We start from the raw sequence: 25,921 nt of genomic DNA on the forward strand, positions 1-25,921 counted from the left end.
CCACAGTTCCTTGTCATCAGCAGCAGATGAATCCAGAGACGAGTGGGTTAAATTCACCTACCAGCAGGCGGAGATAGAGAGCACAAAGCTGAGCTCTGTCATATATGCCATGGTCTGCTCATTGAACTTCAGTATCTCTAAAGGCGGATGGATGGTTCTCCTCCTGCTCAGTTCCTATTTTATTAATTAATTCAGTGAGCATGAGGGATGTAGATTTTGGGGGTTGAAACATGGGATATACCTGGTGGCGCCAGGTCCCTACCCACTCCACTCCCTGCTGCCCTGATCCATACTGCTAGCCTTCTTATCGCCCTCCTCATACACACACAAAAAAACAACCCTATGAGAGTGCAACTTCCCTTGCCTGCAGGCATTTGGGTGTTTACCAGGAGGGCAGTTGAAGCAAACCGCTCTGAATCTGGCAGACACCAGGATTCAGTGAAATATTGTTCAGCTTCCTCCCTAGGTGAGTGATATATTAGTGAGTTGAATTGGGGGACGCAGTTCTTTCCAGTCGTCTACTCTGGCTTCATTTCGACTCTTCCAATGCGTTTAAGGATTTTTCCTTTCCCCTCTCTGCTAAAGGTCTCTGATTCCATGTGGTGCTTGATGGCTTCTCAGTACTTGAGGAAAGCGGCAGCCCCCTTCCCCTCCCCAGGGATTTCTGTAGCTGCCAAATTACTCAGACCGGCAGCATAAGTTTTGGCGGGAAGGGATTTTCCCTTTCAGCGTTCTGAGTTTAGGGTCTTTCTTTCAATGAAGTTCCAATCGAGACCCGAATCTCGCAGGGGAGACCCTAGCACCGCTGTTTTCTCCACCATCCATCTCCCAGCTCTAATCATGCGGGGGTGGGGGGTGGAGGGTTAGATTGTTGAGAGTTTCAGGCCGTTCTTTTTTGCATTCCAGCCTCGCTTTTTCCCGACCTAATATTTCGGCATCTTCATCTGGAGTCTCATACAGGCCATGCTGGGTAGACATGTACTCCTATATGGCATCCTAACATTGGGGCTGTTTCTCACGGCATACTGAGACATGGGTGAAATATGGTTGGGAGCCAGAGCCTTGGTTTGGGGACTGCTGACATGTATCGGACAGTCAATACTGCTGGAAAGTTTCATCCTTCTGCTGCCTTTTAGAGAAGTCATGGCCCTCACGAGTTTCCACTTTCCAGTTAATCAGGATGGTACTCATGCCTTTTACAATCTTCGCTTGTATAGTCTTCCTACACTGCTTGTGTCTCTCTGGCCTCTTGGATTCCCAGCATGCCTATTCTGCTTTTTAATTGCGGGTTTCAGGTCACATCTCAGGACCTCCTTGCTGGCTGTTATGTTGAGGTGCATCTTCTGCCAGAATCTCTCTCAGATTCCCTCTTCCTTCTTGGTCCCCTGGAGCAGTGTCTCTCAAGTCAGTCCTAGAGTACCTCCTTGCCAGTCACTTTTTCAGGATATCTCTGATGGCCTTGCTTGGGTCTTTCTCAGTTCCCTAACCCTCTGGAGGGGTGTTTAGTGACTCCCTGGTGTTTCTGGTCACTGATGTTGCCAATTCCTGGGGATCTTTTTCTTCTCCCTGTGCTAGACCCAGGACTGGCATCACGGAGCACTTAGGGTCCCTTCCCAGGGCTGGAAGGTTTCTCTTCCTCCTCCACTTGGAGTCTGGCGTTCTTCCAAGGCTCTAAGACGCCCTGTGGCAGTGTTCCCAGTGATTTGTGCCTCCTTGCCCATTTGGCAGAGGCTCACTGCAGAAGTACAGGGCCTTTCCTGGACTAGAGGATCTCATGGCCAGTAAGGCAGATCTTTGCCCCAGTCTTGACCAAACTGTAGCCATTTCCAAGGCTCGCTGCGGAAGTGCAGGGCCTTTCCTGGGCTAGAGGATTTTATGGCCAGTGAGGCAAATCTCTGCCCAGTCTTGACAGAACTGTAGTCATTTCCTTTGCTGTGCGGGTTCTTTCCTTTCCAGCTAAGGAGTCGGCATCAGGAATTGGTGGCTACTGCATGGTTTGGTCAGTGTAGATCTGGTACCTGCTCATCTTGAACCTTTACAGCTGAGGGCTACCTGGAGCAGGTCAACCAGACAAGGGGACTTGCCTCCCCTTCCTCGGCCCTGGCCTCCACAGGTGGCCATTGAAGGATGACTGCTAACAGGGCTCCGTTGCCACTGTGTACAGCAGTGGCCTTGGTCACCACCTGTGCAGACCTTCCCATTCAAGGACTGTGTAGTGTCAGTATACATGTATTTATAGCCCATCGTCATATCTAGGCAGCTGAGTTCTCTGGAGGGGCCTTGGCTGTGGATCTTCTTGTTCTTCATCTGAGATAGCAGTCGCCTTTCTAGCTCCAATTATCACAGCCCATTCTCCCAAGCAGAAGGTGCTTATGTCACCTGCAGGAACTTTGGATTCAGTTTTTCTGTCTCTGGTGCCTTTCTAGGTAGTACCTTTCACATCTTTCAATAAGGGGACTTCCTTAGTAGCTGGGTTTCTTTTGATTGTTTGGCATTTAGACTCACCTCCTCCAGCTTGGCCTCTTTACATTACATTAGTTTCTTTTATTTCGCCAATACCTTGCGGTTCTAGGCAGATTACAAAAGGATGAGATTCTGGTCATATCCAGAAGATTACAGGAAAGCTATTGGTCGGAATATTTATAGTCTGGTGATGGGGTGAGGTTATTGGTTGTATCAGGAGTTTGTTGTGATATATTTCTTGAATAACCTGGTTTTTATTTCCCTCCTGAAGGTTTTGTAGTTTGGTGCTGAGATTAGTAAATTGGAGATTTGGCTGTCTAGGTTCAGTTCTTCCTGTACAGGTGGCACGTGGGGCTTCCTGTCTCTTTGGTGCCGTTTCAGCACGGCTCTATCTAAAGCTCAGCTCAGAACAGTGAGCCTTCAGTCCATATGATGTGGTGCTTTCACTAGATGAAGCATACAGTTACAGTCCTCCCGTTGGTTGTGGTGCACAGCTCTGGCTGTAGATGTTCCCCGACTGATCCGTATGCCTCCCTCTCCTGATGCTGTCCACGTCTCTAGGCAGAGAACGAGCCATTTTTTACTTTCACTGTACCTTTATGGCTGCTTGCCTGGGTCATCTTCACCCTCAGTTGCACGTACTGTACCTCCTAAGTCAATCTGTCATGTGCAGGTCATACATCTAACTTTGGCTATCCAAGAAGTCCTCATGCTTCATCTACTGGTATGCACAGTGTTTTCCTGGGCTGTGGAGTGCCTATCCTTAGTGCAGTTCCTTGGGTCTTGCATGTCTTCCGGTCTGTTGCTTCTGCTTTAGCCCCTACCAGTGGACAGCCTCACTGCTGCTTGGGGGTCCCAGTTGTGTCCCTAGTATCTCTATCTTTCTTCATTTGATGCCATATCCAGCCCCACTGAGGACTGCTTTGCTACATCCCACTCGTCTCTGGATTCATCTGCTGCTGATGACAAGGAAGGAAAAAGCACAGTTATTTACCGTAACAGGTGTTATCCAGGGACAGCAGGCAGCTATTCTCACATGTGGGCGACATCATCCGACGGAGCCCTGATGCGGACGCCTCACAAGCAGACTTGCTTGAAGAAACTAGAAGTTATGAGTCGCCCGCACCGCGCATGCGCGAGTGCCTTCCGGCCAAGTGCACCGGGCGCGTCTCCTCAGTTCAGATAGCTAGCAGAGAAGCCAAACAGGGGAGGTGGGTGGGTTGTGAGAATAGCTGCCTGCTGTCCCTGGATAACACCTGTTACGGTAAATAACTGTGCTTTATCCCAGGACAAGCAGGCAGGCTATTCTCACATGTGGTTGACCTCCAAGCTAACCAGAATGGGATGGGGGGGAGTGTTGGCAACTTAGGAGAATAAATTTTGTAACACTGTTTGTCCAAACTGTCCATCCCGTCTGGAGAAAATATCCAGACAGTAGTGAGAAGTGAAGGTATGAACCGAGGACCAAGTAGCAGCCCTGCAAATTTCCTCAATAGGTGTAGATCTGACAAAAGCTACTAAAGCTGCCATTGCCCTGACTTTATGGGCTGTGACTTTACTGTGAAGGGGTAATCCAGCCTGGGTATAACAGAACGAGATACAAGCCGCCATCCAGTTGGAGATGGTACGCTTAGAGATAGGATGTCCCAACTTGTTGGATCTAAGGAGACAAAAAGTTGAGGAGCAGTTCTGTGTGGTTTGGTGCGTTCTAAGAAGGCCAAAGCACGTTTACAGTCCAGGGTGAGAATGAGGCTTCGGAAAAAACACAGGAAGTACAATGAATTGGTTGAGATGAAATTCTGAAACCACTTTAGGCAGGAATTTTGGATGAGTACGAAGAACCACCTTATCATGATGGAACACAGTGAAAGGTGGGTCAGTAACTAAAGCTTGCAGTTCACTGACACGTCGAGCAAAAGTGAGAGCAATGAGAACACCACTTTCCAAGTGAGATACTTCAGATGAGCCTTATCAATTGGTTCAAATGGAGGCGTCATGAGTTGAGAAAGGATAACATTGAGGTCCCAAACCACAGGAGGCGGTTTGAGAGGAGGTTTGACATTGAAAAGTCCTTTCATGAATCTGGAAACCACCGGATGAGCAGAGAGGGGTTTCCCCTCAATAGGCTGATGGAAAGCCGCAATTGCACTGAGATGGACTCGGACAGATGTAGACTTGAGGCCAGAATTGGATAAGTGCAACAGGTAGTCCAAAACAGAAGATAAGGAAGAATGCCGAGACTCCTTATGATGAAAAAAACACCATGTAGAAAATCTAGTCCATTTTTGGTGATAGCATTGTCTAGTCGTAAGCTTTCTAGAAGCTTCTAAAACATCTCTGACAGATTGAGAAAATTGAAGAGAGGTTATATTGAGAGGTACCAGGCTGTCAGGTGTAGAGACTGCAGGTTGGGATGAAGCAGAGATCCCTGACTCTGTGTAAGCAGAGAAGGAAAAACTGGTAGAAGGTACGGCTCCCTGCTGCTGAGTTGAAGTAGAAGGGAGTACTAAGGTTGTCTCGGCCATCGAGGAGCGATTAGAATCATGGTGGCATGATCGTTCTTCAACTTGACCAGAGTCTTCAGAATGAGAGGGAATGGAGGAAATGCGTAGAGGAAAAGATTTGTCCATTTCAGAAGAAAAGCATCTGCCTCGAGGCATTGAGGAGAGGATATCCTGGAGCAGAACTGAGGCAGTTTGTAGTTGTGGGGAGCTGCAAAGAGGTCTATCTGTGACGTGCGCCACTGTGAAAAAATGTGGTGAAGAGGCAAGGAATGGAGAGTCCATTCATGAGGTTGCAGGAGACGACTCAAGTTGTCCGCTAAGCAATTCTTCGCCCCCTGAATGTAGACAGCTTTGAGGAAGGTGTTGTGACGGATTACCGAGTGCCAAACCTTCAGAGCTTCTTGACAAAGGGAGGGAGACCCTGTGCCTCCCTGCTTGTTGACATAATACATGGCGACCTGGTTGTCCGTGCGAATGAGGACTACTGTGTCGTGAAGGAGATGTTGGAAAGCATGGAGAGCTTTGAGGATCGCTCTGCATTCCAACTGATTGATATGACACTGACGATCCGTACTAGTCCAGAAGCCTTGAGTACGGAGACCATCGATATGAGCGTCCCCAAGCGTAGGTCGAAGAGTCTGTTGTGAGGACCTTCTGATGAGGGGGCGTTTGAAAAAGCAAGCCTCTGGAAAGATTGGAAGAGAGCATCCACCAATGGAGAGACTTCTTGAAGGAAGGAGTGACTGAAATCTGTCGGGAAGAAGGGTCGCAAACTTGCGTCCATTGAGATGCCAGGGTTCACTGAGGTATTCTGAGGTGAAGTCTGGCAAAAGGAGTCACGTGTACTGTGGAGGCCATGTGACCTAGAAGTACCATCATGTGACTCACTGAGATGGAAGATCGGGAAGACACTGTGTGACAAAGTTGTAGAAGAGCCTCCAGACGTTGTTGAGGAAGGAAAGGAATGCTCTGAGTTGGACAGTGTCCAAAACAGCTCCAATGAATTGCAGATTCTGTGAAGGTTGAAGTTGAGATTTGGGAAAGTTGATTTTGAATCCCAAACTTTGTAGGAACCAGATAATCCGTTGGGTCGCTACAATAACCTCTTGAGACATGGAATCTTTGATGAGCCAGTCGTCTAGGTAGGGAAATACCTGAAGACCATGATTCCTTAGAGCTGCCGCTACCACTAACAGGTAGTTGGTGAACACTCTGGGAGACAAGGCCAGGCCGAAGGGTAGAACTCTGTATTGGTAATGCAGATTCCCCACTCGAAATCTGAGGTATTGACTGGAGGCCGGATGGATAGGAATATGAGTATAGGCCTCCTTGAGATCCAGAGAGCATAACCAGTTCTGCTCAAGAAGGGGATAAAGAGACACCAGGGACAACATTCAGAACTTTTCTTTGCCTAAAAACTTGTTGAGAGCCCTGAGATCTAGAATGGGTCGCAGATCGCCCATCTTCTTTGGAACAAGGAAGTAACGGGAGTAAAACCCCCTGCTCTGCTGTTCCAGGGGAACAGGCTCGATGGCATGGAGATGAAGCAGAGCTTGAGCTTCCTGAAGAAGAAGGGCGGTCTGGGATGGATTGGAAGGATACTCTTTTGGAGGAAGCTCTGGTGGAACCCGAGTGAAATGAAGAGAGTACCCTTCCCTGATGATGGTAAGTACCTAGAGGTCGGATGTAATTATTGTCCATCAGTGGTAAAAATGATGGAGACGACCTCCGACAGGGGGAAAAGGAGACAGAAACAGAACGATGGAGGTTATGCTCTGTTGTAAAAAGTCAAAAAGGCTGAGAAGCCTTAGGTGCAGCAGAAGGTTGGGATTGCTGTTGCTTCTGAGGATGCTGCTTTTTCAAAGGAGTACGAGTATAAGGAGCCGGCTTTGGAGGAAAACGCCTCTGATAGATGACAGGAGGGCATGTAGGCTTGGGTGGAGTCGGCTTCGGCTTGGATCTGACGATGGAAACAAACGATTTTGCATGGTCAGATAACTTCTTTGTGGCCGCCTCGATGGATTTGTCAAAGAGGTCGTTGCCTTGACAAGGAAGATTAGCCAGGCGGTCCTGAAGATTAGAGTCCATGTCAATGGTTCGAAGCCAGGCAAGACGACGCATAGCCACTGAGCAAGCAGCTTCCCGGGCAGACAGCTCAAAAGTGTCATAAGATGATTGAAGAGAGGATAGACGCAATTGAGAGAAACTAGCAATTAGTTATTGGAACTCAAAATGCATTTGATTGTCCAAATAAGCTAAAAATTTTGGGAGAAGGGAAAGAAGAAATACAAAATAGGTAATGAAATGAAAATTATAGTTGAGGACTTTAGAAGACATCATAGCATTCTGGTAGATGCAACGTCCAAATTTGTCCAAAGTTTTCCCCTCTCTCCCAAGAGGAACTGTGGCATAGACCTTGGAAGGATGGGATCTCGTCAAGGATGACTCAACAATCAGGGATTGATGAGAAAGCTGTGAGTGGTCAAAGCCTTTGTGATGCACAGTCTTATACCTCGAGTCCAACTTTCCAGGAACTGCTAGTATGGAAAAGGGAGTCTCCATGCATCGAACAAAAATCTGATTCAAAAGTGTATGAAGAAGAAGCTTGAGACTCTCAGCCGGAGGCTGAGGGAGACGCATGACTTCTAGATATTCCTTAGAATATTTGAAGCCAGTATCCAATTTTACATCCAAATCTAAAGCCATCTGCCGTAAAAAAGGATAGCTGATCTGGTAGGTCTCGAGAAGGACTCGAGGACGTCGAGGCAGCCTGCGTCGAAGAAGCTTCGGCATGGAAAAAAGCATCAAAGGAATCTGGTGACTTGGTCGAGGCAATCGAGGCCGGGATATCCTCGCGGTCCGGCATCGGATTCCTGGAACGAGGAGTCAGTGGTCTGGTCGAGGCCAGAGTAGAACGAGGCTTCGAAGAAGATGGAATATCCTGCAAGGAACGATGCCTAGAAGAATGCCTCGACGAAGGCCTCTAACGATGATGAGAGCTGTGTCTAGAACCAGATCTCGAGGATCGAAGAGACTTCACCTCGGAGACACATGGAGCCTATGCCAACGTGTGAATAGGGCTAGAGGCTGTAGATCGAAGCTCCAGAGGCTTGGAGGAGGAACCCCGATGCACTCGCAAAGACTCTGCTCCTTGCTGAGAGTGTGAGGAATCCTGTCGATGCACTCACAAAGAATCTACTCCTTGCCTGTCGTGCTGAGGTGGCAGACCAAACACTCGCAGAAACTCTGCTCCTGCAAAGAGTGTGGCTCCAACTGGGGCATAGGAGGCGGCCCGACCTCGCAAGGGGTTGCTGGATGCCCAGGCAGGATAATAGGAAGCAGCTTAGGACCCATAATAGTAAGGCACTGAAGGAACTGCTTCTCTAATATGGTCTGGAAAGAAGCCGGCAAGTGGGTTCCGCATCTGCGTAGGCTGGAGGTTCCTTCGAGGTAGTGTGAGAGTGCTTTGACTTAGTAGTCTTGGACACTTTAATCACCACCGGCGGAACCGACTGCTGAGCTATCTGACCTGAGGAAACAGGGGAAGATACAGCAGGTGACGTTGAAGCAAGAGCCGCTGCAAACGATGAAGGTTTGATGAGGCTCGAGGTGGAAGCAGGAGGCGCCGAAGGAGCATCGATAGAAATCGAGGTCGAAGACGCCTTCAAAGTCGAGGGATCAGATGGAGACTCCATGTTGAAGAGCTTATCCACCAAAATGCAACGACGCTTAAAAGCTCGAGGTTGAAGCGTTAAGCAAGGAGTGCATGAGGTTGGACGATGTTTAGGCCCAAGGCACTTGAGGCAGCGTCTGTGAGGGTCTGTAAGGGAGATCGTGCACCTACACTTGCTACATTTCTTAAATCCTGTAGCAGGCCGGGACATAGGCCAAAAAATAGTCGCCGCAAAATCGAAGCACGTGGGCTGCGGCCGAGCGGCCTGTCACAGAGAACGAACGGAAGAAAATTAATATATATATATTTTTTTAAACTAAATAAATGAAAATAAAGAAAAACAGCGATTCGTGAATAAAAAGACACAAACCGCGGTCGAAGAGAAGGCAAATTGAACGAAGTTGAACGCTGAGAGTCAAAGACGGACTTCTCGGCTCCGCAGAAAACTAAGAACTGAGGAGACGCGCCCGGTGCACTGGGCGGGAAGGCACTTGTGCATGCGCGGTGCGGGTGACTCAAAACTTCTAGTTTCTTCAAGCAAGTCTGCTTGTGAGGCGTCCGCATTAGGGCTCCGTCGGATGACGTCACCCACATGTGAGAATAGCCTGCCTGCTTGTCCTGGGATAAATTATGTTCTTACCCGATTATATTTGTTCTATTAATCACAGCAGATGAATCCAGTCTCACCTTTTCTACTATTTTCAATTTTTCTTTTGTTCCATAGGGACTGGCTAGGTGGCCAGCCTCCATGTGAATTTCACAGCTGTGAAGAGTGCATTCTCTGCTGTTAGGCCTGTTCGTTGATCCTGCTGCTTTGTTAAGAGAAATACTGAGGTTCCAGTAAGCAGACCATCACATATATGACAGAGATCAGCTTTATGTACTCTATCTGCACCTGCTGGTTGGTAGGTGGACTTAACCCATTCATCTGTTGTGACTAAAGGAACAAAAATTATCAGGTAAGAACATAATTATTCCTACTCATACATACTCATGCATCCAGGATCAGGCCCAGCTGGCTTCTAACAATGGTACCTTTCTTTGCAGTGCCATGCCTCTCATCCTGTGCACTCCTCTGGGTTTAGCCAATCCATTTGTTTAGGGTTTTTGGTGTTTTGTTTTGTTTTATAAATGTGAGTTGGGAGAAAGGAGTGCAGAACAAATACCAAAGGGGGTTCCAGGGATGGGTAGGAAATCACCACTAGATGTATCCTAAGATAAGCACCTAGGAAACATAATCCCCTCATTCAAACTGAGTTAGCAAAGCTAAAACAGCAGCCTTTTTGGGCACAGAGCAGAAATGAAACCATGAGCAGGAAAGAGACCATCCATCCGTCTGTGGCAACAGAGAATACTATCTTACCAGTGAGCAAACCATTCTGTATATGACAGAGCTCAGCTTCGTGCTATCTCTGCCTGCTGGTGGATGGACACAACCCACTTGTCTCTGGATTCATCTGCTGCTGAAGACAAATAATGACACACTTTCCTTCTTTTTATGTGTTCTTCCCCCACCTTCCATGCAGACAAATAAAGCAAAGGCCAGTCCAGAGAACAATGGTGGCAGTAGTAGCAGAAGCAGACTACAGATGCAGAGAGCCATCAGCTCACATTCCTCTGTTGAGATCCTGCCTCCCTGAGCTGAAAGCTCCAAGAGTCAGCCCAATCCTGACCTCACTTCTACCATGGGACTTAGACTGGCCCTAAATTATACAAGCTTCTGTATGCAAGGAAACGGACATCATATGGTGGTGAATTCTTCAGAGAGTGGCTCCTCATTCCTGACCACTTGAGTAACACGTCAGCTTAAATGTGTATATACAAATAGCAAAGACAGATAAAATGAACCCTCAACAACAGATGCTATTGATAGTTGCAAAATATACTTAACCAAAAAAAAAAAAAATCTGGAAATTTTGCGAAGAACTTTTAAAGCTGGCAGATTTCTACAAATGTGATTTTGTAGTCCTCTGCTTTCTAGGTTGGATAGGGATGCTAAGGAGGTAGCTTTTACAAGTCCAGGGCAAGGAAAAGGGGAAAGCTCTGGTCTGGGGAGGGAGGACATGTGTCGGCTATCATTTAACAATGACACCTATTGACCAAACTCAGGAATTATGACTGAAATTCTTAGGGGAGTATGACTTTGTAACCCCTAAGGATCTACCTAAGGCTTTCAATCCAATTTCCAAATAAGCTAAAACAGGGATTCTCAATCCAATCCTTTGGACACATAGCAGTCAGACTTTTATGGATGTCTACAATAAATTTGCATGTAATACTTCCACTGTATACAAATCTCTCTCGTGCATATTGATGTTGGATATCCTGAAAACCTGACTAGCTGGATCAGTGTTCTTCAACCACCGGTCCATGTACCAGTGCTGGTCCACAGAAATTTCCTGCCGGTCCACAGGGCCAGCACGTGCATCAGGCCCAAAACAGTGTTCTTCAACCACCGGTCCATGGTGCGATCGATGCGGCATTATCTTCGAGCCAGCTCCCTCTTCCTAACTGATTCAGTGCACAAAGCCACGGGCTGTGGCTCCTACGGGCATCCTGCGCCTGAACCGGAAGCCTTCTCTCTGACGTTGCAACGTCAAAGGGAAGGCTTCCAGATGAGGCACGGGATGTGCACGGTGCAATTAGCACTATTATGGGGGTGGGGTCTGGGGTGGAGATTGGGTAGAGATGGACAGGGTCTGGCTCACGACTTAGCCCAGTGTTCTTCAACCACCGGTCCACGGACCGATGCCGGTCCACAGAATAATTCTTTTATTTCTGCCGGTCCATAGGTGTAAAAAGGTTGAAAAACACTGGGCTAGATTGTGTCCCAAGACCTGGATTGACAACCACTGAGTTGGAAGAGAGATAAAAGGGATCTACTATAACAAAAAATTAACATAAAAGTTCAAAATTCCCGATAATGAAATATATGAGTAGATATGTATATAGTCATATTTTACAATCTATAAAATACAAGAGAAAATGCCAGAAAACTACTTAATTAAAAATACTGCATACATAAGATAAATATTGAAAACTTACAACAACTGATGTAAGTATGTGAACCATTCTCATGTTTGCATAGATTCCATCAAACGATATCTGAAGAAAAAAAACAAGCCAATCAAACTACAAATAGCAAAGACTCAGGCCTCAATAATTCACATGAACACAGAATTATATCAAACAGCAGGGCTGAAGGAATGTCAAGGTGCCTTCAACTGAGCATCAGGTATTATGTGGCCATCGCTGGGTCCAGGTCAAGGAGGTACTGCCAATGTTAGGAACAGGACCTGAGCTGAAATGCTGCTGCCAATTCTTACACTAGGGATGTGGCTGAAAACCTGCTGCCTGAAGTCCAGCCTGCCAGTGTCATGGCCAAAGTTCAAGTCAAGAAGTTGCTACCACTGAAGCCTTGGTCAAAAGTAGAATGGCAGCCTACTGTTACAGCAATGGACTAAGAACCAGGAAAGCCAGAGTTAAAACCCTTCTTTTCCCAGTAAAACTCTTTGTGACATTGGGTTACACTTTACCATTCACTGCCTCAAGTACAACTTAGACTGTAAGCTCTCTTGGACAGTGAAATAACTAGCACATTAAATGTATCATCTTGTAACCAGATTTGATAAAGAAAATAATTAAATCTAAAATCCAAAATATTATGTTATGTTGCCCTTACTACTATGCAAGGAGGAAGAAATGAAGCAGAAGAGTATACTGGAATTGAGGGAACAAAAGGGAATACTGTATATGTTAGGAGAAAGAGAAAAGGAAATATACTTAAAAGGGAGTGAAGCAGAAAGGCAAGAGTGCTAGGGTAGGAGTGGAACAAAAAAGTAAGTATATACCATAGAGGAAGAAACATGAAAAAAATGCCAAAATTAGATTTTCTAACTCTAAAACTTTTCAGCTGCTGTCTCATTGTTTTATTTTTCCACCTGCCTACAAGTAAATTCACTCAAGACAGAGTTCAATAACCCTCAAGTCAACACAGTATGAGAAAAAAAATGTTGTAGGACAAATATCCCTCATTTCTTTGGTCAGTTACTCGGCTCATGAATTTTTTTTTCCAGGACTTAATATCAGAGGCTATGACAGAAATAAATATTTTAATAGAAAATTTAAATAAATAGAACATGTTAAATTTTACTCATACTAGTGGTTCAAATCAGGTATATTTATCCAAAAACTTAATCAAGCAATGATTACTGAATATGAATCGTGCCCATGGGCACATGTATTACCCTACTTATATGCCTCCTTATCATATTTTCTTAAAACTCTACCATGGACACTCAAGTTTCAGTCAATAACTGCAAAGTTAAATAGGGACAGTTTATATAGCACAGTTATGTACCATAACAGGTGTTAGTCAGGGACAGCAGGCAGATATTCTCAAATGAGGGTGACATCATCCATGGAGCCCTGATACAGATAGCTTTAAAAGTGCATTTCCACTTTAAGAACTTGCAAAAGTTTGCAAACTGTCCACACTGTGCATGCGCAAGTGCCTTCCTGCCCAATGTGGGCTCACAGTACCTCAGTTCTGTAAGCAAGCTAAGAAGCCAACCAGGGGAGGTGGGTAGGTTGTGAGAATATCTGGCTGCTATCCCTGGATAACACCTGTTACGGTAAGTAACTGCTTTATCCCAGGACAAGCAGGCAGCATATTCTCATATGTAGGACTCCCTAGCTTACTACAATGGGATGAAAGGAGCGGTCATTAAGAAAATAAATTTTGTAATACTGCTTGGCCGAAGTGACCATCCCGTCTGGAATAAGATTCCAGACAGTAGTGAGATGTGAATATATGAACTGAGAACCAAGTAGCAGCTTTACAGATTTCAACAACAGGAGTGGAGCGTAAAAAAGCAATTGAAGCTGCCATAGCTCAGACCTTGTGGGCTGTGACACAACTCCCCAGTTGTAGCCCAGCCTGAGCATAACGAAGGCGATACAAGCAGCCCACCAGGTAGAAATAGTTCTCTTGGATACAGGATGTCCCAACTTATTAGGATCAAATGAGACAAAGAGTTGAGGAGATGTCATATAAGGCTGAGTACGCTGTAAGTAGTAGGCCAAAGCTTATTTACAGCCCAAAGCATGAAGAGCCATTTCTCCAGGGTGAGAATGAGGCTTGGGTAAAAAACACTGGAATTCAGTGACTACTTCTGGGAGAAACTTTGGATGAGTGCGAAGCACCACCTTATCATGATGAAACACTACGATGGATCCACCACCAGTGCCTGAAGTTCACTTACTCTTCAAGTAGATGTGAGAGAGATGAGACATAGCACTTTATAAGTGAGAGAGATGAGACATAGCACTTTACAAGTAAGATATTTAAGATGAGCCGAGGACATTGGTTCAAAAGGAGGCTTCATTAGTCTAGCAAGAACCACACTACTACTGAAGGTTGTTTCATTAGTCTAGCAAGAACCACACTACTACTGAAGGTTGTTTCATTAGTCTAGCAAGAACCACACTACTACTTAAGGTTGTTTCATTAGTCTAGCAGGAACCACACTACTATTGGAGGTGATTTGAGAGGAGGTTCGACATTGAAAAGTCCTTTCATAAATCTGGATACAAGAGGATGAACAATGAGAGGTGTTCCATTAACTGGTCTATGAAAAGCGTTGATAGCACTGAGATGAACTCTAATCAAAGTGGTCTTGAGGCCTGAATTGGATAAATGTAGAAGGTAATCCAAAACTGAAGATACAGAGGTAGATTTAGCATCATGATGGTGAAGATTACACCACTTGAGAAAATGCTTCCATTTGTGTTGCTAACACTGTTCCGTAGACAGTTTTCTTGATGTTTCTAAAATGAGTCTGACAGGCTGGGAAAGATGAAGATCAGCCAATGAATGTCAGGCCAAGAGGTACCAAGCTGTCAGGTGCAACGACTGAAGACTGGTATGCAGAAGAGTTCCGTGACTCTGCGAGAAAAGAGATGGAAAAATCTGAAGAGGGATCAGTTCCTTGATACTGAGTTGAAGCAGAAGGGAAAACCAGAGTTGTCTGGGCCACCGAGGAGCTATGAGAATCATGGTGGCCTCCTCCTGTTTGAACTTGACAAGCATCTTAAGGATGAAAGGGATTGGAGGAAACACATAGAGAAACTTGTGCGTCCAATCCAGTAGAAAAGCATCTGCTTCTAGCCGTTGGGGAGAGTACTGCTTGGAGCAAAAGAGGGGCATCTTGTGGTTGAGGGACGATGAAAATAAGTCTATCAGAGGAGTCCCCCACTGAGAGAAGATATGATGCAGAACTGCAGTGTTGAGCGTCCACTCGTGTGGTTGAAGAAACCTACTGAGTTTGCCTGCAAGAGAATTCTTTTCTCCTTGGATGTATATTGCTTTCAGGAATATGTTGTGAGCAATCACCCAGGTCCAAATCTTTTGGGCCTCCTGAAAAGGCAGAGTGAACCCGTGCTACCCTGCTTGTTTATGTAATACATTGCAACCTGGTTTTCCATGCAAATAAGAAGGATGTGGTTGGTGCTAATGTGCTGAAAAGCTTTGAGAGCATTGAAGATCGTTCGAAGTTCCAACAGATTGATATTGCAAAGGTGGTCCTGGGCAAACCAGTGACCTTGAGTGCGAAGACCATCCAGATGAGCCTCCCCTAAGTGTAGGTGGACGAGTCCATGGTCAGAACCTTTTGGTGTGGAGGTGTGTGGAACAACAACCCTCTGGAAAGATTGGAAGAGTTCATCCACCACTGCAGAGATTGTCAAAATGAAGGATTGATGGTAATGTGTTGAAACAGTGGGTCAAGAGCTTGAGACCACTGAAATGCAAGAGTCCATTCAGGCATCCAGAGATGAAGTCTTGCAAATAGAGTAACATGCACCATGGAAGCCATGTGACCCAGTAGCACCATCATTTTCCTGACCGAGAATGACGGCAGTGAGAAGTCTGCATGCTAAGTTGAATCAAATTTTCTAGACTTTGCTGAAGGAGAAATGCTCTGAGATGAATGGTGTCTAGCAGAGCTCTGATAAATTGCAGATTCTGAGAGGGTTGAAATTGGGATTTGGGAAAATTGATTTCAAAACCCAACTATTGAAGGAAGAGAACTGTTAAGCGAGTTGCTGCACTCGCCCCTTCGAGTTTGGATCTTTGATCAGCCAATTGTCCAGATAGGGGAACACCTGGAGACCCTGAGCCCGCAATGCCCCTGCCACTACAACCAGGCACTTGGTGAACTCTCTGGGAGAGGATGAAAGGCCAAAGGGCAGGACCTTGTATTAATAATGGTGCTTTGCTACTTAAAATCTGAAGAATTTTCTGGAGGCTGGATTCACTGGAATACAAGTATAAGCCTCTGAGATCTAGAGAGCATAGCCAGTCGTTGCGATCTAAGAAGGGTTATAAAGTTGCCAGGGACAATATCCAAAACTTTTCCTTCACTAGAAACTTGTTCAGGCCCCTGAGATTTAAGATTGGGCACAGACCTCTGATCTTCTTTGGGATGAGAAAATACCAGGAGTAAAACCCCAGGTTTCTCTGTGCAGGTGGAACCTCCTCTATAGCATTGAGAAGAAAGAGGGATTCTATCTCCTGAAGAAGGGACATCCGCTGAGAGTTGAAAGATGACTCTTGGTGGATGATCCGGAGGTATATTGATGAAGTGACAAGAATATCCCTCTCGAATGACTTTCAGCACCCAGAGGTCTGTGGTTATTATTTCCCAATGGGGATAATACAGCTGGAGCCAACCTCCAATTGGTTGAGAAATAGGAACAGCGGCTATGCTCTCTAGAAGCCCATCAAAAAGACTGAGCAGGCTTTTGAGGAGCCGCTGACTGAGATTTCTGGGGCCACTGCTGCTGTTTTTGCTTTTTCTGCTGCGGCCTAGGCCAAGCAGCTGGTTTTGAAGAAAAACGCTTTTGATAGGAAGAAGGCTTAAAAGATCTGGAAGTTGAAGGCTTGGATTTAACCAAAGCATCCCTGTTTCTCATGATCAGTAAGCTTTTGTGTGGCATTTTCAATAGAGTAACCAAACAGCTCATCTCCCAAACAAGGAATGTTTGCTAATCTGTCCTGCAGATTGATGTCCATATCTGAGACTCGTACCATGCAAGACATCTCATTGCTACTGACATAGCTGATGCTCTAGAACAGTGTCTCTCAAACTTTCTTAAACTGGGGCACACTAAAGGTAGTGGCCACGGCTTGAGGCACCCAGAACTGTGTGGACATCACGGTGATAACATCACACGTATGAGTGACATCATCACGCTGATGTCCACGCATGTGCAGAAGCCCTCCAGATGGGCCCTGAGACGCCAGTATGGAGTGCTAGCAGAAAAGAAGGCTGGAGAGAAGGAGAGGCACTGGCGCCAGCTGATTGCCTACAGCAGTGTTTTTCAACTACTTCAAGATAAGTACCCCCTAAGTCTAACAAATATCAATTGAGTACAGACCTAGGCCCACCCAAGCTCTGCCCTAGATCCCATCCCCTTTACTAATTGCAATGCAATTTTTTCCATTCATTTTTCATATACACACAATATACACAGCAGATATAAATTCTCAAAACACTTTTCAATCACTATATTGAAAATAAAATAATTTTACCTACCGGCCATCTTCTGCAGGCTGCTGTAAATAGCTTTAAAGGTGAGACCAGGAGGCCAGGGGGGAAGCCGCAGAATGCTAGAGAGAAGGGGGAAACATGCAGGTCTTCGGCGAATCGGGCAGCGCTGGCGCCATACCACGTGGGGAAGTCAGCTGGCAGGCGCCTCTCTTCCTCCTCAGTGTGCCGCGGCAGACTTGGAATCTCAAGAGGCACACTAGTGTGCCCCGGCACACAGTTTGAGATACAATGCTCTAGAAGATAATTCCAATGCATCATAAGCAGATCTTGCCATGCATCTTCTAGCTAGGGCAAGGCTGTTTCAAGTTTTATTAAAATTTGATATAATGGCCTATTCAAAGATTTCTATGCAAAATATAAAAATAAAATTATACAGGGCTAAAATAAAACTCACCAGATATAAAATAAAACTCACCAGACATACCAGAACATGAAGGGTAGGCGGGGAGGAACTACAATCGTTGAAGAAAAGAAAAATATTTAAGGATAATTAGGGAGGGTTAAAAGAGAGAGGCTAGATTCTTGCTTTATGAATAACAATATTAAGGGCCTGTTTTACAAAGCCGCGCTGCGGTAATGTCCCCGAAGCCCATAGAGATTTAAAGGGCTTCGGGGCCATTGCCACGGCTTCGTAAAACAGGGGGTAAGTAACTTGGAGGTTATATCGAAAATGCATCTTTGAATAGATGACTTTTCAGTTTCCCTCTAAAACAGTCAAGTAATTATTCTTCTCTTAGCTCTGAAAGAAGAGCATTCCACAGCTGGGGAGCTGTGACAGAAAAGATCTCCAAGCATCTTTTACCAATTATTTTTAATGAAGGTACAGTTAATAACTGCTGGTCAGTAGATCGTAGTGCACACAATGGTGTATTCGGTATTAATAGTTTGTATATGAACTCAGGCGTTTTTTCATTAATTGTTTTATGTACTATAACCTATCCTATGTGCAACAGGTAGCCAGTGAGCTCTCTTTAGAAGCGGTGAGATGTGATCGTATTTTTTTGGGTGCAAGAGATATGATGAAATTCCTGCAAATGTTGCGGAGGAATGTATCTATCAAAAAAGGTAATTTCTTAACAAGGTGCTTTATATAGCAAGAAAGATAGAAATTATAATTTAGAACTCTGTTCGCTAGCATGGAATTTTGGTGCAGGGGATGCCCAAATTTGTCCTTAGTGCGTCCTTCATGCTCTGGTGGCACTGAGACATAGATTTTCGATGGAGTAGATTTTTTCAAAGTCGACTCTACCACTAGAGACGGGTACTGAAGCTGTGGTTTGTCAAAACCTGGAGAAGAAATTATTTTATATAGAGTGTCCAATTTTCTGGGAGCCACTATAATGGTTAGGGGCGTTTCACAGTTCCTGAGAAAAGTCTCCTTGAGTATACCATGCAAAGGTAGTCTGAAAAGTTCTTTAGGACGCTCATCAAATGTAAGGCCTCCAAGTATTCAGCACTGTAGGCAGAGTCAGCTTCTAGTTTGACTGGTAACTCCTTGCCCAACTGGTGAATAAATTTGGTAAATGAAAGTCTTTCAGTAGGGTATTTAGACCTTGGTGGAAACTTTTCTGATGTAGTATCATAAGCCTCCATTGTAGACCCAGGTAAGTCTTCAGCTGAATCAGACTGCAAGTCAGTCATAAAAGGGCTTAGGTGAAGTGCGTCTATGCTTGAACCGAGCCAGGTGTCAATCCGATGACGAGGATGATGTCTGACGTGACACTCTTTTACATTTGGAAGACCGTGAAGGAGAACAATGTTTCCTTTTAGAAGCTCTTGAAGAGGAATGATGCATGCTGGATTTGGAGCATCGAGGCGAGGAAGAATGACGATGCCTCGATAAACTGGAGTGGGGCCTCGATGGAGAACTGGACCTGTGATGATGTGGTCTACTCTTAAGCGTGGAACGTTGATGACCCACTGGAGAGCCAGTGTCAGTACCGCAGGACCTGGTGCCTTATGCTCAGGTTGGACCAGTACCAAGGGAGTCAATGTCGAAGTAATGAGCTTGAACATATCACTCACTTGGAAAAGAGCATTGAGCTTTTCATAGAATGAAAGCACTGGTACCTCTGGCCTTTCTGTCAGTACAATCAGTGCCGCATCTTGCCTCAGAGAAGGTGACCTTGAAGAGGATGCACACTTCGAGGTTGTCGCTTAGTAGGCATCAAGGGACTTGATACAAGAGTGACCTACTAGACCTGTTGGGAAGCTGGCAGCTTCTTAGTCAGCTTACCAGACAGAACGATGTCTCCCAATGCTGGAGTCGATATCGATATATTCGATGTGGAAGGCTGTGACGTCTTCTCCATTTCCATGCTGGAGCCGAACAATTTTTCTTGTTGAAGTCTCCGGCTCTTAATGGAACGTTTCTGCAGGGTAGAACATCGAGCATAAGAATCTACTCGGTGTTCTGGGCCAAGGCACTAACTATGAGGGTCAATGATGGAAACTGGACTTTGGCACCTGCAGCACTACTTAAAACCCGATAACAGAAAGGACATCGACAGAAAAAGCGCCAAATTGAACTCAATGGCTGAGGAAAAATGAAACAGCCTAGCTAGCCGAAGCCCACAAGGGGAAAAGAGAAAAAAAAAGTTCCCTTGCGCTCTCTTTTTTTTTTTTTTTTTATATAAGTACTCTTGACTGAAGAGAAAATTAGAAGAAAAAAAACACATGAGCAGGAAGGCAAATGGCAAAAATTGAACAACGTTTAGAAACACAACTTCTTAGCTCCACAGAAAACTAAGAACTGAGGTACCATGAGCCTACATCAAGCGGAAAGGCACTCGAACATGCACAGTGCGGGCAGTTCGCGAACTTTCTTGAGTTCCTTTAAAGTTGTCCATACCAGGGTTCTGTGGACGACGTCACCCACGTGAGAATATGCTGCCTGCTTGTCCTGGGATAACAGTTAATACATAAAACGCAACTTTTATAACATCCAGTTGGCACCAATGCCTTTTTGGCTGGAAACCAGTTTAAAGTTCAAAGTAATTTGCTGGACTAATCTGTTCATTTAGGCATACGGAAAACAAGCTGGCATCATAATCTACTTCTATGCACCAGAAGATTGTAACCTTGGCCATCTAAGACTCCAGCAATTCACAGTGCAATACTCTAGCAATTCAAGTAATCTCAAAGGCTCCCATTACTCAGCAAAATGTTTGCTTGCCCTGGGCAGACTTTCAAAAGTCCCTTGGTGCCCAAAATGGACACTGTAAGAGCGGAAGGAGAGCCAATTGTGAATTAAGTTTATCTACCCTATATAAAAAAAATTACAAAATAAAAGTATTCAACGAGAAGGGCTCATGTCCAGCTTATATACAGTATTTAGAACTTTTCTTTTGGCAAGCATGAGAATTTTCTTTTAAATCCATTCCAACTTTTCTTTTTTCATATGAATCAAATCATCAATATATTCAATTATAAATTCTGGATACAAAAGTATTCTCATTTTCCTGGTTTCATAAACCAATGTTTTAACCTTGAGCACCTGTTTTATATTAAATATTTAAATATACAAACTATGCTCAGAGACTTAATTCTAAAAAATATTTTAAAAAGTGACTTACAGATGGAGATGGCCCTTTTCCACTGCTACGACCTCTGAAATAAGTAAAACATACTAAAAATCATTTTTTAAATGTGACATTCATATAAACTGTATTACATTATGTTAGAAATAGGTGAACAAGAGGCATGTGACCATAAAAATAACTGTTTTCAGTAATATCCAGTATAAACTCTATGAGGTCCTTTTACCAAGGTGTGGTAGTAGATTTAGTGGATTTGTTAACAATTAACACACACTAAATGCTAAGAAGATTTATTTTATATAAAATGGAGTTCTTAGCTAGATGCACAAAACTCTCCAATCGTATACTGATGGTCACTAAAACAGTTTGACTGCCAACCTGATTCTCAAAACAGTTCACCACGTGGTTTTCCATGTGGTCGTACATACTCCGATTCTGGGATGCAATCAACCTCAGTACTATTAAAATGAGGCCATTAATATTAAAAACAGGCCTAACATTGGCCTAACATTGCATGCCAGAATCGGATCGATAATACTGACGCCCCCCCAAAACCAAAAGGCCTGTCGGTAACTGTGTTACCGACAGGTCTACCCTTTTTTGGGGGGGTTTTTTCCTATGGGCACAGATGTTCTGTGTGTGTAACACACACACACACACAATATCTGGCCCATTAAAAAAAAGTTAAGCCACCCCCCCACTCCCAATGACCCCCCAAAACAAAATTGAGGCAGGAGGGATGCCCACTCCCTTCTGATACCATGACCCATCACCACCACCAGGACCCCCTCGAACTAACCTCTCCCCTTTTCCACTTTATCAAAAATCAGCAGAAGTGATAGCCACTATCTCCAGATGCCCCCTGCCCCCCCTCGTACCTCTAAATTATGACAACAGCAGGAGGGATTGCCTAGTCCTTCCTTCGAACAGGCCCACCACTCCAAAATGGTGGGCCTTCCCCTTCCCGGTGCATCCTGGGATGTACGAGGAGGGGCCTTAGGCATCTGAGCCAGAGCCTCAAGTTCCTTCCTGTGTGTCCTGGGATACGGAGGGAAGATTCTAAGGCCCTGATTGGCTCAGGCACCTATGGTCCTTATCATGGGAGGGGACTTAGGCATCTAAGCCAATCAGGGCTTTAGTCCCCTCCCAGTGCATCCCAGGATGCACCAGGAAGAGTAAGTGGCGAACAGGAGGAACTGGGCATCCCTCCTATTGTCATCATAATTTAGAGGTACAGGGGAGGTTCGGAGGTGGTTTGGGGGGGCAGGGCACATACAGTGGCAAGAGGGAGTGGGCATCACTCCTGTCAATGTTTGGTAAAGTGGGGGGGAGAGGTTAGTTCCAGGGGGTCCTGGTGGAGGGAGGGTTGCGGCAGCAAGAAAGAGTGGGCATCCCTCATGCCGATTTTTATCGAAATACAGGGAGTGAAGGTCCTGCAGGGGGTGGCAATTTGGCTGGTGAGGGGGGGGCTCATTGCAGCAGGAGGGTGTAAGCATCCCTCCTGCCTCTATTTTGGTTCCAGGGGTTGTTTGGAGCGAGGATTCGGCTCGCGTGTTTTTTTTTTTTTATGGGGACAGATATTGTGCATGTGTCTTAGTGAATGTGTTTTATGTATCTAGCCCTAAATCCATTAGCACATCTTAATAAAAGGATCCCCTATATATTTACTCATTGCTCTGAGATAAAGAAGAACTAAGTCATCAATTACAAAAAAACTACAACAAATAACTGCAGAACCAGTAAATACCAAAGATTTGTTTTAATTTATTTTGACCCCCATATCTGCTATTCAAAATGAATCCAGAAGTCCTTATGAATTGCTTTGTAAAAAATAAATAGGGAAAGCATGCAGAGCATGGCTCATTAAATTATTTCCAGCCCCTCTATATGTGTGTGTATGCACACAAACACTGAGACAGTTGCAGAAACTGGTTTTGGCAAAATAAATTTAGTTTGCAAGGCGTGAGGGCCAATTTGCAGAGTGATGGAGCAATTGCTGTAATTTTATTTTTTTGGGGGGGAGAGATTAATAGATTGATGGGACATTTGCGCAGAATAGTTTTGGGGACACGAAATGAAGATCAACCGTTGGATAGAGATTAGGAATATCAAAATGGACATGGAAAAGCATACTCAAGAGAAATCTATGCAATGGAAACACTACCTGGAAGGAGATGGAAGCCACAACTGCCGACTGAGACAGATGGAAGTATACAAATTTGTGTCTATGCTTTCTGTATATCTGATCAGGAACAGATGAAGGGATGAGGCAGTTCAATTTCTTAATCACCATGCTGCTTAGCAAATATTTCTGTTCTATATTCATTAATGAAGGAACCGCAGAAGACAAATGCTAATGAGAATGAATGTGTGGTAGACCATGGCCGATTTTCAGAAGACTGTGTTCATAATGAGCTACCTAAACTAAAAGTAGACAAAGGGCTCCTTTTACTAAGCTGCGATAGTGGTTTTAGCGCGTGCTGAAATGCCTTGAGTTGAGTTAGTTCTAGCTGCGTAGTGCAGAGGTTTAGCGCGCGCTAAAATACTGCATGCGCTAAAAACGCTACCACAGCTTAGTAAAAGGAGCCCAAAGTGATGGGGCCAGATGGAATTCATTAAAGAAACTCAGGGCTAGATTCTCAAAACTTGCCATTAAAATCCCGCAAATCGATGTAGTGGCCATAATGGGAGTGATTTGATTTTTATGGGCGAATCTCAGCATAACAGCTTGCAAATTATATGCACGCTATTTGTGCATAGAATTGCTTGTAAATGGAGGGAGGAACTATACCTGGTGCTTGCCGAGAAGAGCAAACGCTAAGCACAGTTCCTCCCGTCAAAGCTGCTCTCCCTGCCCCAATCAACTGAGCCGCAGGTCTTCCCAAGTCCTGCCAGCTCAGCTGATTGACTGGCAAGGAGAGCAGCAGAAACAAAAGTCCCCCTCCTGCTGACACCCCCCTCACCCACAGCTGCCCAGATCCCAAATGTCCCCTACCTGACACCCTGTACAAGATCGGGAAGAGGGATGGCCACTCCTTCCTGCTTTGGTCGCCACTGCCCGGATCCCTCCCGCCCCACACACCCTTGTGCCTTGGGGCCCACTCCTTCTTGCATCAGGGTCACCCGCCCCGCCCTTGACAACCTACTGCCCCCACCTGTACCTTTAAATTGAAGGATGGCAGGAGGGATGCCTACTCCCTACTGACACCGGGGTCTACCACGTACCTTGAAACTGAAGGACAGCCAGAGGAATGCCCATTCCCTTCAGCCAGCAGGCCCGCCTCTTGAAAAAAGCAGGCCTTCCCCTTCCCTGTGCATCCTGGGATGCACTATGAGGGACCTAAGGCCCTGATTGGCTCAAGCCCTTAAGGACCCTCCTTATCCCAGGATGTACCAGCCAGGGGAAGGGTCTTAGGCACCAGAGCCAATCAGGGCCTTAGACCCTCTCCTAGTGCATTCCAGGATGAACCTGGAAGGGGAAGGTCATCCATTTTGAAGAGGTGGGCCCGAAGGCCAAAGAAAGTAGGCATCCTTCTATCTGTACTTCAATTTCAGGGTACCGGGGGAGGAGCAAAGGGGTTTTCAGGGGGGGGGGGGTGCTGGGGGGTCCCAGCGGCAGGAGGGAGTGGGCATTTCTCCTGCCATCCTTCAATTTAAAGGTGCAGGGAGTTGTCAGGGGATGCCATTAGGAGGAGAGAGTGGGCATCCCTCCTACCAAATAGGGGGGGCATCGAACAGCCCTGGGGGTACCAGTAGGATAGACGGACTAATCAGGGGGGGGTTATTTGCAGGTGGGGGGAGTCTGAGCTGTAAAACATTGCTTTCCTGTCGGTGCCTGAACCAATCAGCACTCAAGTACTGACCGGAAAAGTAAGGCTATGACAGCTCAGAACATGCTGGAAAATTCTGCCACAAATGTAGTACTATGAGGTTAGAGAATCACCCTGCAATAATAGAGAATCGTGATCATTTAAATATTAATGTCCCTATTTTACTACCATTTTATAGTAATGACCTCATTTGCAGGGCAGAGCTGGAATTTGCTAGGAAGCTCGGAAAAGACCATGGTGAGCTGTTCTGATAATCGGCCGATAAAATACTGGCATGCTAAACTGGCTGGAACAGCCGGCAGGAAGCGAGTGGGATGGAACAATGGACCTTCAACCCGAAGATCAAAGCCAATGGACCAGAAAAAGCAATCCAGATCCTGCATGGCTATTGGTTCCTGCATGAGGAGTCACGAGTGACCTGGAACGCCCTGCCTTTATATATAAGAGAAGTTAAAGATCTCAGCAGATTCAAAAATAATTTAAAAACTTTTCTCTTTAAAGACGCATTTAATCTTTAAATAATCTTAATCCCACTCCTCATGTTCTCTCCTTATTTGGCTCTTTCCTTCCTTTTCATTTGAATAATATCAATTTTGTAACTGTCTCCCTTTCTTTTTTCCTTCCCTTATGTATTTGAGTCTGTTTGTTTTGTCAGTCTGTTTTTAACCCCTTTTAAAGCTGTATAATGAATTCTAGATCTATCTTATATTTTACTGTTACTCGCTTAGTATGTAATAGGCGATTTATCAAATTTAAATAAACTTGAAACTTGAAGTCTGAGATAGCGATCCAATTACAGACGAACCAAATCCACATACCCTGGATGCCTCAACCAATCAGGCACTATGAGAATAACCCGACCTCGGTGTGCTCCGAGAAGTTGTGCTATCATGTCCTATCATGGGCCATGGAGGAAAAGAATAGAGTAGGTCATCCTGAGACCACAGCTTGACCAGAGTGTCTATTCCTTTGCTGCCTGGCTCGTGACGTTGGCTGAAGAACCAAGTTGTTTTTCTGTTGGACACCAATGCCACCAAGTGGAATGTCAGCCATCCCCATCTTTTCACTATACATGCAAAAGGTTTTTGCCCCCTGGATTCAGGGTTTGGTGGTTGAGATAATCCACTTGCACATTTGGAAGAGGATGCTAGAACTCGAGTTTGTATCCTTTCTGTAGAATGTCCAGCACCCAGCTTTCTGTGGTGATTTATGGCCACTCCTACAGGAATGCAAAGAGCTTCCCTCCAACGTGTGGAGGATGGCATGGCAACATAATAGCTTCTTTGCGGTCAAGATACAG

General features: G+C 45.3%; 1 protein-coding gene across 17 annotated transcripts in view; it reads right to left on the minus strand.

Annotated features, from left to right (window-relative positions):
* The window catches only part of ATXN2 (ataxin 2), a 735,162-nt gene that overhangs the window by 629,268 nt on the left and 79,973 nt on the right, over positions 1–25,921 (minus strand). For all 17 annotated transcript variants that reach the window (XR_004540365.1, XM_033955181.1, XM_033955177.1 and 14 more), the window contains exons 2-3: positions 20,828–20,861; positions 11,686–11,745 (exon numbers count right to left, since the gene is read on the minus strand). Coding sequence is in view for 16 of the 17 variants with exons in the window: in XM_033955181.1 (XP_033811072.1) it covers positions 11,686–11,745; positions 20,828–20,861 (94 nt within the window). In the remaining variant the exon portion in view is untranslated. The remainder of the gene's footprint in view (positions 1–11,685; positions 11,746–20,827; positions 20,862–25,921) is intronic.

This window comes from Geotrypetes seraphini, chromosome 8 (assembly GCF_902459505.1).
Source record: "Geotrypetes seraphini chromosome 8, aGeoSer1.1, whole genome shotgun sequence".
In the NCBI taxonomy this organism is placed as follows: domain Eukaryota; kingdom Metazoa; phylum Chordata; class Amphibia; order Gymnophiona; family Dermophiidae; genus Geotrypetes; species Geotrypetes seraphini.